The sequence below is a fragment of the Schistocerca serialis genome, chromosome 9, assembly GCF_023864345.2.
Source record: "Schistocerca serialis cubense isolate TAMUIC-IGC-003099 chromosome 9, iqSchSeri2.2, whole genome shotgun sequence".
In the NCBI taxonomy this organism is placed as follows: domain Eukaryota; kingdom Metazoa; phylum Arthropoda; class Insecta; order Orthoptera; family Acrididae; genus Schistocerca; species Schistocerca serialis.
In genome coordinates, this window is record NC_064646.1 from 210373737 (window position 1) to 210387371 (window position 13635).

At 41.6% G+C, this 13635-nt stretch overlaps 1 protein-coding gene across 1 annotated transcript in view; it reads right to left on the reverse strand.

Moving 5' to 3' along the window:
• LOC126419106 (uncharacterized) overlaps positions 1 to 13635 on the reverse strand; it is a 96416-nt gene that overhangs the window by 22901 nt on the left and 59880 nt on the right. The window contains exon 2 of the mRNA XM_050086205.1: positions 1198 to 1413. Within this exon, the coding sequence (XP_049942162.1) occupies positions 1198 to 1413 (216 nt within the window). The remainder of the gene's footprint in view (positions 1 to 1197; positions 1414 to 13635) is intronic.

The window sequence follows — 13635 nt, forward strand, 5'->3', positions numbered from 1 at the left end:
AATAGACGAACATTTCTGGTTGACAGGGAGGGCGTTGTAGAATGGCGAGCACGTTTTCTTAGAATTTCGAGAGAAAACAAGAAAGGTTTCTTGACGTCGTGTGTACTGGTGATACATGGGTGTATAGTCCTCGCGCAAACAAAGTTGACACTCGGCGCGGTGGCTGATGGGAGCGACTGTAAATGGGAATTGCCTTTACGGTCGCTCCCATCAGCCATCGCGCCGAGTGTCAATTTTGTTTGCGCGTGTAATACACACTATACTGTCAGTAAATGGTTCAAATGGCTCTGAGCACAATGTGACTTAACTGCTGTGGTCATCAGTCCCCTAGAACTTAGAACTACTTAAACCTAACTAACCTAAGGACTTCACACACATCCATGCCCGAGGCAGGATTCGAACCTGCGACCGTAGCGGTCGCGCGGTTCCAGACTGTAGCGCCTAGAACCGCTCGGCCACCCCGCCGGCTGTCAGTAAATGTTGGCAGCATAGTGACGTACCACATGACGTATGAAAAAGTTCAATTTCCGACCCTGTTAAAAAACTTCCTAATACCGACTTTTAAACCATGAAAAGGGTAGTTGCTATTCACCATATAGCGGAGATACTGAGTCGCAGAGAGGAGCAACAAAAAGACTGTCAGAAGTAAGCTTTCGGCCCACAAGGCCTTCATCGGAAATACACAGACTGAGTCCTGCCTCAGTAGCCAGAGGCTGTGGTCAAGTGTGTGTGAGTTGCTTTTGCGTGAGTGTGTTTGTGCATGTTGTTTATTTTCGGTGAAGGCCTTGTTGGTCGAAAGCTTAGCCTACTTTCTGACAATCTTTTTGTTATGCCTATCTACGACTTAGCATCTAGCTAAATGGTGAGTAGCAACTATCCTTTTCATAACTTTATCATATTCAATCCTGGATTTTCCACTGTTCGACCTTGAATCATTTTCTTGAAAGAAAAATACGTGAGTACACTATATTTTTTCCTTTCCCTGTGACCTTGGGGGGGGGGGGGGGGGCAGCTCCCCTTGCCATTGGGTATGGGCGCCCTTGGTCTTAACTGTGTATTAGCGGTATAACGGTCCAAGATTTCGTGCGGAATCGAATTTTGAAGCTGATATCTTGCAAGTGTGCATTTTCCTCCATAGAATACGAGGTCGAGTTGGTGATGCTTCTTTGTGAGCTGTTTACAAGCCTAGACACTTACGTTCAGCTGGAAACCGACGGAGACACCGACCGGGGGCGGCTGCAGCTCTTCGCTGGGCTCGTCGCCCCATTTGGGAATGCCCATCTCGTCGGAATCGGGTATCTTTGGGATCACGTCTTCCCAGCTGAAGTCGCCGGCCGATTGAGGGATTGGCGGCGGCTCCAGCTTGGTGCTGGGGACGGGGAGCAGCCCCGTCGGTGTCGGCACCGCCTGAACCTGCGCAAGGGAGCGAGACGCACAGTTAGAAACCAGCTTCCTAGTACACTAGTTCGAAACAACTGACATGCAATATCCTGGGTACAAAGATGAGTCTGGAACAGCGTAGTATCTTACTGATTAACATATTGCGAAGGGATCTCGATTTAACTGGTGTTTTCCATATGCTATTTGTAAATGCCATCTGCTGTGACGAAAAAGAAAATCTCAACACCAAGAAGGAGCTATGCCTCATAAGCGAAAGTCGGTAGGCGTCTTTCTGCATCTGTAAGATGAAATCTATTAGAATTCCGCGCCAGTCGCATCAGAGTGGCGCTACAAGCAAACCAGGTTTGCTTTAAATACAGAGTGATTATAATTGAAGTTAAACTTTCAAACCACTGCAAAAATAACATCACTGGTTAGAATGACATCAAATTGCAACGGAATATTATCGGCGAAGGGGGAAAAGGTGTGGCAGAAGAAAAAATAGTTACAAAATGTAGCAATAGATGGCGCTGTAAGCATCACAATTTAATACCGGTTGACTACAAATGACAAATGAATCATACCACAATGCCTAAGGTGTACGTCTGATGTTAAACAAACTGTACTACTCAGTGTGCGTGGGTGTACAGGTGTGATACGGTTAGTTACGTCAGCCTACCCCCACGGCAAGGTCGTATCACATCGGATGGGAAACATCGGTTTGTAATTGTCCTGAGACCAAAATCCGTATAAAAGGCATCACTCACATTGGTTTTTAGTTGTCCGGAGGCCAAAAACCGCATGAAAAGCATGAATCAAAATCTAATCGGATTATTAATTTCCGCGTGGCTGGCGCAAAACATGTTCAATATGCTTTCCACCGCTTTCTGCAACAAGTTGAAATCCAGAAACAGCATGTTCCACAACTGATCGAAGTGTTTCCGCAGTCACATTCAGGAAGTGTTGCGCAATGCGTGCCTTCAATACAGCTTAAGTTTGCAATCGGAACACTGAACACATCTTTCCAATAGCCCCACAGCCAGAAGCCACACGGATTAAGATCACGTAATCGGGACGGCCAGGCTGTAGGGAAATGCCGGATGATAATTCCAGCATTTCCGAAAGGGCGCTTCAGCAGCTGTTTAACTAGATGTGCAATATGCGGAGGTGCGCCATCTTGCATAAAAATTATCCCATTAAAACACAACCACGCTGTTGGACAGCTGGAATGATGTGGTCGCGCAAAAGACACTCGTAACGCTTACCAATGATGGTGCAGGTAATAGGACCGGAAACGCCTGTCTCTTCGAAAAAATGGGGCCGTATGTTAAATGATGCCGTAAACCCGCACCCCACAGTGACCTTTTCAGGATGAAGTGGTACTGGTTGATTTGAGTGTGGATTTTCCGCGGCCCATATTCGACAGTTCTGTGTACTGACATATCTTGTCAGATGGAATTGCGCTTTGTCTATCCACAAAATCTTCCACTGCCAGTCGTTGTCCATTTCCACGCGAGCAAGAAATTCTAAAGCAAAGGTCTCTCTTGCTGGCAGGTCAACAGGAAGCAACTCGAGCACACGGGTAATTCTGAATGGATAGCAAAGAAGGATGTTTCGTAGGATTTTACGCACCGTGCTCACGGGTATGTCCGATGTTCGGGCAATTCTCCATGCACTAAGCGTTTGCACACCACCACTCGTCTCCTCCTGCAATGCTGTGGCCACTGCTTCCACTGATGTCGAATCAATTCGTTTCCTCCCTTTACTGGTTACATATCAAAAGTACCCATCATTTCGAATTTCCGAATCATTTTCTCCAGACCCACGGCAGTTATCGGATCAACGCCTTTTTTCAAACCCTTCAGTGTCCGGAACTCCTGCAGGGCGACGTGTGCACAGTCACCATTCGTGTAATACAGCTTTACATGCAGAGCTTGATCCTGCATTGAGACAGTCATGGCGAACGTGGCAGACACGAAAGGAAGAAAAGCTGTGTACCCGGCGTGTTTATACCAACTTCAATAGGTCGTGCGCATGATAGGTGTTTCGATTTACCTATTCTGACACATACAGCGCCAATTTCACACTATTTTTTCCGCTGCCATACGTTTTCCCCATTCTCCAATATTATTCCGTTGCAATTTGACGTCAGTCTAACCAGTGGTGTTATTTCTACAACGTTTTGAAGGTTTAACTTTAATTATCTCACTCTGCCGTAGCAATGTGAACAGCACTAGGCACCACAGTGACACAGCGAACCGTTACAAATTGGTTATTTGAAGCGAGAGCTCACTGGAGGTCTGTCGTGTTTTCTGATGAAAGCTGGTTCTGCTTTGATGTCAGTGATGTTCGCTTGTTGGTTAAAATGTAGCCAGTTGAGGGCATGCAGCGAACATGACTGCATGCTGGACACACTGGATGTTTACCTTGAGTTATGGTGTGAGATGCGATTTCGCATGACAGCAGGAGTATTCTTGTGGTTATCCCACACACCATGACTTCAAATTTGTACGTCAATCTGGTGATTCGACCTGTTTTGCTGTCATTCACGGACACCATTTCAGGGGGCGTTTTCCAACAGGTTAACGCTCGCTCACAGACCGCAGTTGTAACCCAAGATGCTCTATACAGTGTCGGCATGTTGCCTTGCCCTGCTCGATCACCAGATCTGTTTCCGATCGAGCACATATGGGGTGTCGTCGGATGACAACTCCAACATCATCCTCAAACAGCATTAACCGTCACTGTTTTGACGGACCAGATGCAACAGGCGTGGAACTCAATCCCTCAAACTGACATCCGGCACCTATACAACACAATGCATGCATGCGATTACGTTATTAATGTACCAACATTTCACATTTGCCAGGGCTTAGCTAGCGCATACATTAACCTGTGATCTTGCAACGTTAATCACTTAAATATGTTACCTAGACAAATGTATTCCCGAAATTTTTAATTACTCCGTTTATTTAGGTGTTTATACTAGTAGTCAAAGCATCAAACTTGATTGTCTTCATATATTTCTTGTTTATTTAGCATTCTGATTGTATTTTGATAGTGAAAATAGTTACTATTTTCGTCTTTAGGTTCCTCCTGCTTTTAGAAAATGGAAGGGAATGAACGAATCTGAAATACTTTCGGAGTTTTCTGATGATGATTACTCAGACATTCCTAATGAGAATAAAGATCCGGATAACTGTGTGAGTATACTCGTTATGTTTTTATGGTCCTGAGACCGATTACAGTGACAGCGACATTATTAGACCTGTAAACATAGGAAGGTGGTCATGTTTTCAAGGGATTCCGACAACAGTGATGAAGGTGATTATGTTCTTGTTAATGATTCAGTTAGCCACAAGGTTAATATTACCGCGGTAAACGTTGAAAGGTCGCCCGACAACCTAGACAAATGTGACATAATTGGGACAGCGTGCGCGAGTACTGAAGGCCTAGGAGCCATCAGAGTTTGGCATTAGTATACACATCAGACTTTTTTTTAGGAGAGAGAAGAAGTAGGATTTAACATCCCATCGATGACGAGGCCATTAGGGATAGAACACTGGCTCAGATTAGGAAACGATGGAGAAGTAATTCGGCTCTACCCTTTCAACTGAACTATCTCCGCATGCGCCTGAAGTGGTTAGGGAAATCACGAAAAACCTAAATCCTCATGGTCAGACGGGTGTTTCAAGACAGTCCTCTGGAATACGTGTCAGGTGTCTTACCACTGTAAAACCTCACTGGGTTCAGCATTATGAAGGCTGAACTGAAGGGAGCGTTAAAATGGCCGTAACGTCTTTTTTTAACAATAGCACAGGTTGTTTCAGAAAGGTTGATGATATTTCATAAGACCATACCTTCTTCAGGAGTGAGAATCGAAACTTCGGGTGAAGTTTTGCTTACACGTCGAAATTAAAAGTTTGTCTTGGCGCCAGTTATTAAGCTGGCAGTTCATATAGTTGCCGGTAGAGGTCTAGACAGCCTCACTCATTTCTGGCAGTGGTTGTCTGACACCCCTCCAAACTGCAGGTGTAACGTTGTCGAGAGCGATAGATGTACTACTACTTTAGGAATGAATACATATTCCTTAGTGCACCGCCACTTTCGTCGCTGTTATGCAATCAGGATGGATGCGACACGCAGATTCTCAGCTCAACATGAACATATTAGTAGTAGACTGAATACGCACCCCTCTCCTTGCTGCAAAACATAATCACAGCAGTAATTTAGCCTGTCTGTGGGCAAAGAAGACTAACGACTGCATGCTGATTCTACGAGTACATTCGCTTTTACGCGACAGAGCTATTACAGTTGATTCTGCAGTGGTTCATTGTAGATATGAATATCTACATTAAATATATAGGCCTAGGCCTAAATGCAGCAGGCGAATAGCGAAAATACTATTTTCTGTACTAGAAAGAGGGGAAAATTAGGTGAAATTTCAAGGTTTTCAAATTTTTTTATTTTAGAGTTATAAGAGATTGACATTACGGAAACATGAATATATTTGGTGGGAATATTTTCTAGCTTTATTTCATACCTTGACGGGTACCCTGGCTTTAATCATATGAGGATATAATTTCAGATCGTACAATCTAAAACGTGTCGTCGATGTTCGTATTAATAACGTACAAATATGTACTTTCCATATAGTATTGAAATATGCTTATTTTTTAAGCATCGAAGTTATCTACCACACAAATATTAAGTGGATAACTGTCTAAATCTGCACGACAATTCAGAAATTCAAACCTAAGTGCTTGGCAGAGAGTTTATCGCATCACTTTCACACTATTTCTCTGCCGTTCCACATTTGGACAGCGGGAGAGAAAACGAATTCTTAAATCGTTCCGTGAGAGCTCCGATTTTTCTTGTTTAATTGCGTTGATCATTTAATCTTGTGTGTGTGGGCGGCAACAGAATATTTTCGCATTCGGAGGAGATATTTGCATTGCAATTTTGCGAAAATATCTCGCCGCAACGAAAAACGCCTTTGTCTTAATGAGTTCCACCTCAACTGTTGCTTGACACTCTCTTACCCATTTTACGATCGTACAAAACGAGCTACCCTTCTTTGAACTTTTTCGATGTTCTCCGTCAATCCTATCTGGTAAGGAGTCCACACTGCATAACAATACTCTTCCAGAGGACGGACGAGCGGTGTGTTGGCAGTCCCTTTAGCGGATTTGTTACAACTTCTAAGTTTGCTACTAATAAAACGCAGCCTTTATTTCTTCTTACCCACAACATTATCTGTGTGATCGTTTCAATTTAACTAATCAGTAATTGTAATTCCTAGGTATTTAGTTCAATTGATGGCATGTAAATTTGTGTGATTTATCGTGTAATCGAAATTTAACAGATTCATTTTAGTACTCATGTGAATGACCTCATGCTTTTCATTATATAGGGTTAATTTCTACTTCTCGAACCAACCAGATATCTTGTCTAAACCATTTTGCAACTGGTCTCGATCTTCTGATGTCTTTACTAGACGGTAAATAACAGTATCATCTGCAAACAATTTAAGTTGGCTTATCGCATTGTCCCTAAATCATTTGTGTATATTATGAACAGGAGAGGGTCTATAACACTTCCTTAGGGAATGCCAGCTAGCATTTCTGTTTTGATAACTATCTATCAATTAGTACGAACTGTGAATTTTCTGGCAAGAAATCACGAATCCAGTCATACAACCGATACGATACTCCATAAGCACGCAGTCTGATTAGAAGCCACTTGTGACAGGCGGTATCAAAAGTGTTCTTGAAATTTTAGTCTTGTTGCCCCCTCCCCCTCTCGGATTAATTTCTGCAGACGCTCACGAGCATAACTAATATACATTTCATTAATGCAGAAAGAGACAGAGCACGTATTTGCGCTGAAATTTGTTCCGGCGTTGTGACGAGCTGCGTGTGTTATGAGCCTTTCACGACTCCTTTGTCTTGGAGTTACTGCCCATTTCGGTTGAGCTTCGAGAGGTAATGCAGAGCCAGCGTTTGTTTGGATTATATGGTCGACTGACGATTACGGTGAACAGTCGAGTTCCTCTGCCATGCCCCCCCCCCCCCCTCTCTCTCTCTCTCTCTCTCTCTCTCTTCCACACGCTTCACCACTCCCAGCAGTTCGTCTCGAAGAGAAAAAGGAAACAAAACCACTGAAGTCCGACATGACCTCCTGTTTCTGGGTCGTGCCAGCAGCAACAAAGGGGTTTCACCTCGTAGAAGAACTTCGGCACAGGTTCTTCCAGCAAGCACGTGACTAATTTTGATTTGGAGGGAATGCTGAATTTCTCCTTGCAGGTTTAAAGCTGTGGAATGTTTTGCGCCATAGTTGTGATGCGGCATTTCTACATTTATAGGCTACAGAGGTGTTTAAAAGAGGACACTTCCCATTGCAAAAATTGTTTTATTCCCCATCTATTCACTCGTGAGTCGTGGGAAGAATTATTGCTTGCACACTACACGACAAAAGGTAAGCGTATACCCCTATGTAATACGTAATTGACCACTAGATGTCACTGGAGGTGAACGCGCCAGTATAAAAGGAGGTGGGGAATACTGCGTTGTCAATAGAAAGAAGGAACAGCAGAAGCGGTCGGTGACTCTGAACGTGGACCCATCATTGGATGTCACGGACAAATCCATTACGAACATTTCAACCCTTCTAAAAGCTACCCAAATTGTGATGCGGCTGTAAAGTGAAAATGCCAAGGAACGACCACGACTAAGACCAAGCAGACCTCATGTACTGACGAGCTTTGTGGAGAGTGGTAGAAAAGAAATACCATGAAATCAGCAGAAGGAATCACTATTGAGTTTCAAGGTGCTACCGGCAACCCAACTAAAACAATGACTGTGCCCAGGGAGTTAAAAAGAAAAGGGTACAGTACTAAGGCAGAATCTCATAAGCCATTCATTTCTGGAGCGACCTTAAGGTTACGTAAACGGTTACACCACTGGACACAAGTGATTTGGAGTGACGAATCACGGTTCATCCTGTGGCAATCAGCCAGAACGGTTTGGATCTGGCGAATGCCTTCAGAACGTTACCTGCTATCATGTGTAGTGCCAACAGTGGAGAACAGAGAATGTGGTTTACAGTATGGAGGTATTTTCTATGGTTAGGGTGTGATCCGCTTATTGCGCTTAAGATAACGCTAAATGCGGAAGGATGTGAATACATCTTACGGCACTGTGCACTGCGTACAACATAGGAACAGTTTGGAGACGATGATGGTTGTCTGTATCAGCAAACAATGTATCCTGTCATAAAGCGGCATCTTTGACGCAATGGTTTGTGGACGCAACATTCCTGAAACGACCTGGCCATCCCGCAGTCCCGAACTGAACACAATGAAACATCCTCAGAATGAGACGTTCGAGTACGTATTTAAGTGTCAGGAAGTCTTTTCTGAAAGTATTTGTATAGAATGTGATCGTGCATGGAAGTGAAACGAAAAACAGTTTAGACAAGAAGAGAATAGAAGCTTTCGAAATGTGGTGCTACAGAAGAATGCTGAAGATTAATTTGTTAGATCACGTGACTAATGAGGAGGTACTGAGTAGAACTGTGGAGAAAGAAATCTGTGGCACATCCTTACTAGAAGAAGGGATCGGTTGATAGGACGCATTCGAGACACCAAGGAATTACCAGTTTAGTACTGGAGGAAAGCGTGAGGGGCAAAAATCGTAGAAAGAGATCAAGAGATGAATACACAAGCAGATTCAGAAAGATGTAGGGTGCAGTAGCTATTCGGAAATGAAGAGACTCTCATGGGATAGGATAGAATGGGGAGCTGCATCAAACCACTCTTCGGACTGAAGACCACAACAGCAACAGTCATATGCTGACCTAATCTGACTGAAGTAACAAGTGGTCACGTAATTTCTTTTACATGTGTAAGATAACTATCCGCAGTACGGCTCTTAGGGGCGTCCTTAATAGGGCATATCCTGGTTGAAACTTCCTGACGGCTTAAAACTATTGTTCGGATCTCGCAACCGAATTGTTGCCCTTTGAGGCCATCCTGAATAGATCACCACGCCTGACAGCGGCTTTCATATCTTGTTTTTGCTATTACTATCATGTTCTTACAGACTGCACGAAAGCTCTCTTGCACACGTTCTTGGTAAGCAAAGTGGCGCAGGTGTTAAAGAATTTTGTCAAATCTCCCCCCCCCCCCCCTCCCCCAATCATCCTGAATTAGGTTTATCACTATTTCCTTAAACCAGTCCACGAGAATCCTTCAACAATACAATGGCAAAGTGTCCTCCTATTCTTTTGTGCATGAGATTCCTTCCTTTGCAAAATTAGGAATCCCAGAAGAATGATACAGAATTGGTTACAGACTGACACTTAACTCGTCTGCGCCTTGTGCGCTCCTGTGAGATTGTAAGTCGAATTTGTAGCTTATGTTTCGTTGAGAAGCTCATCTACTTCACAATGTTGTAGTAGCTTGTCGGCAGTGGACGAGTTACGAAAGAAACTAGTGGTGTCAACTATCAAACAAGTACGTATGCTGCAGACGTGTTGAAGCACCAAAGACAACGGTAACAGAATTTGCTGTACCGTTTTCTCAGTGTTCATGTAGAGAGACAATCTGCAATTATGGGATGACAACAATGACGATAAACTGAGCTCTAGTTTCATCTGCACGTTGTTCCATCCTGATCAGAGTCACTATCAAGTGATAACATTGTAGGTAGCAAGTCTACGATAGTCTGAACTTCGGAAAGATAAGTACACACTTGGTGCCGCCAGCTGTTGTCAGTTGATTGTGAGTCGGAGCAGGTCGTGTTAGATAAACTGTTGTTGCACCGGGAGCCGTGATTTACATCACTGGCGAAAACTGATGGACAAACGGGGAACTTATTAGAAATTGTTGGTTTTTTATTTGGTTGCTTCTTCATGACTGAGAACCTATGTGCTAATTCAACTTGGGGCGTCTTCACATCTCGAATAGCCTATTCTAAACTTGTATTACGCGCTCATAATGCAGAAAGTGCTGTCATTGCAACGTTAAATAAATGAGCACAGCATAAAATGGAAGAATTTTTAGTTAGCTGTTTCCGTGACTGTTTAAAACCAGTCACTAAATTTTAAGTTTTTATTTACTCTGCTTTCCGGAGGCTTTGCTCGATCGTAAGGTGGCAGTTTCAGCGTTTAGCTCAGGTACTCTGCTCCCAGCGAACCAACTATGCTAAAATACCTACAATGTTTTAAATTTATCACTTCGTTTGTAGAATGCTTTTGGTGGATTAGTAAGGAGAAATATTTTAGAAATGATATCCTGTAGTCCTTTGCATCTTCGTTCAGTCCTTTCCTCGAGAGCTCTGTATCTGAGCTTTTCACACTCACTGTTTATATTTACCAGAGAAGTTACAAGTAATTATCCTGTGCTGGCTTACAGATACCTTATAGCTATTTTCGTATCATGGTGAGCGAAGGTTATTTTTATACTTGAGTTATACAATGTTTTAACACATTTCCAAATAACTTTCACATGATGAAATCTATTCTAACTTTTTTACAAATATGTCATCGATATAATTTAAAGAAATGTGTATTACTTCCTATCCATACTAAAGAATGGTGCATGCTGTACAAAGGCATACATTTTTTTTTTCAAAATAGGTGAAATTATAATTCAGAGTTTTATTATATAAACTAAATAGGTTTGAAATTTGATCTTTTTCAGAAAATAATATATGCTGTACAACTAGAAGTATTATTTTCCAGAGTAGATCAAATTGCAGCCTAATTTAGTTTGCATAATAAAACTCAGAATTAGAATTAAGCAATGTATAATATTAATCATAAGTCAAATGAAGTAGTATACATTATTTTTTAATAATTTACATAACATATTTGTAAAATAAACTAAAAACCGTTCTCATTTATGCAGAAATGTGTAAAAATACTAGCCACTGATACGCTGTAAAATGTGGTGAATGGAAACGAAACTTCCAAAAAAAGTTCCGTGCTATCACGTCGGAAGATAAATGGGAATATGATTGTTCGTCTAGGTTGGTAATGAACCAAACTAACTGAGAAATTAAGAATTTAAATGTTGATGGCACAGTCAATTGATGTTTTGTTCACTCTGTGACAAATATAGGTAGGATACTGAGTCTGCTAACTTCGAACTTTGATAGTAAGTACCTACCAGACTAAATTGAGTAGTTTTAACTTCAGTACATGATAAGCAAATTTGCGGTTCCGTTTCATTAAACAAATGTTCAGTTTTAAAATATACTTTAGCCTGACTCGTGGTTTGGTTAACTGAAAATGTATGGCTGTGTTTCCGGAATTTGTGGGGCAAATAGAAACAGTAATAATGAGATAAAGAATCTGACAGAAATAAATAGTTATCTGGCACTGTTCTCAACCTCAGAGATTAAACTGTGATTAAATTACAGGAAAAAAGTAAGTAGTCTTTTAGAGAGTACACAAATTAAATTTTGTTAATTAGAAGGCGAAGGCTACGTTGGTGTTTTTTTATTTTTTGAACTAGGTCCACTAAAAACGTTTATAATAACAAATGAGTCGATTTTAGTCAAGGAGATGTTGCTCGAAACCGCTTCGTTGCTTCTGGTGGTACGATATGTAGATTCAAAGATATCATTTTTGAACATTATGTCAGTGTTACAAGCAAACCAGGTTCATCGATATGATTTTACAATAAAGTAATTAGAGATGTAACATTTTTTATTTTGAAAACAGGATAAAAAGTACAATTAATGCAATACTTTCCATTTTTCTGTTGAATAAAACTTTTTAGAAAAAGATGAACTTTCTTTCTCATTCTCCTACGCAAAACACATTCAACCCAAAGATAAATAAATAGAAAAAATAATAAGATTAACACTATTGTTTCTATTCATCCCTCTCTGTGGGGATTTGAATCGCTATCCTCCCGAATATGATTCCAAAACTCATGAGCCAAGTTCCAAAACTAAATGTAAGTTTATAGTTAAGTACAAGACCTATAATCCCATATAACTTTGATTTTTCATGTTACGACTTTTAAAATTATGCTTTTTTTCTTTTGAAGTTGAAAACTGTTTCTGATTATCCCATTTTACAGTATAAAAATGAAATTTTGTAAACAACGAATGGGCAAAGCTCAAATACAGATCTCTCGCGAAAAATACACGACGGAGACGAACAAGACTGCAGATATGCTGCGTTAGTTCCAAAATATTTCTTGTCCGCAGTCCATCAGAAGGATTCATCAATCAACGTGGTAAACTTTATAGATTTTAGGTATTTTGACGTCGCTGATTTCCCAGGTGCAGTGCCCCTGAGTTAACAACAAGAACTGCCACTCGATGACAAAGCAAACTCTGCGAAACCCGTCTAAATAAATGTTTTAAAGTTTAATGCCTGCTGCTAAGAAGGTGATTGTTTTTGTTGATATGACTTGCAATAACGACTACGCGAAACGCCGCTATCTCGTTCGGGATGCTACGGCAGACACCCTCGCGAGCTGGTACTGACATCACTTAAAACGTCTGGGCTATTAGGCCATAATTGATGTGTAAAACTTTCTCCTGACGTTCCTACTCCGATTGCGGGAGACATCTTCAGAGATAAAATAGCTAACTGCAATCAGAACTCGAGGAGCGCTGATTATATAGGGAATGTAGAGGACACGACAGTTTACGACGTGACGTCGGCCGTTAGATTATCGGTGATACTGCCAACGTTCTCGATTGAAAGTAATCGATCGTCATTCTTAGGTTGCAATGTTGGCATCCAAATTTTGTCTAATTTAATACCTCCCTCTTTTCTGTTAAAATTATTAAGGTGTTTATAAATCTCAATAGCCTCTCTAAACATATGCGCATGACAATGACATGTTTTCGATATGACATTTCATGTATGACATGAGATGTCATGCACGAATGAATAGAGAGGCTATTGAGATCTATAAACACCAAAAAAATTGTAACAGAGAAGAGGAAGGAGTTAAATTAGACCAAATTTGGATGTCCACATTGCAACGTAAGAATGGCGATCGATTACTTTCAATCCAGAATGTTGGCAATACCAGCCATAATCTCGTAGCCGACGTCACGTGATAGACTATTGTGCATTCTACATTACCTATATAATCGGCGCTCCCTCGAGTTCTGGTTGCAGTTAGCCATTTTACCTCTGAAGATATCGCCCGCGGTCGGAGAGGAAACGTTAGGAGCAAATTTTATACCTCGACCACGGCCTAATAAAGCGGACGTTTCAAGTGAT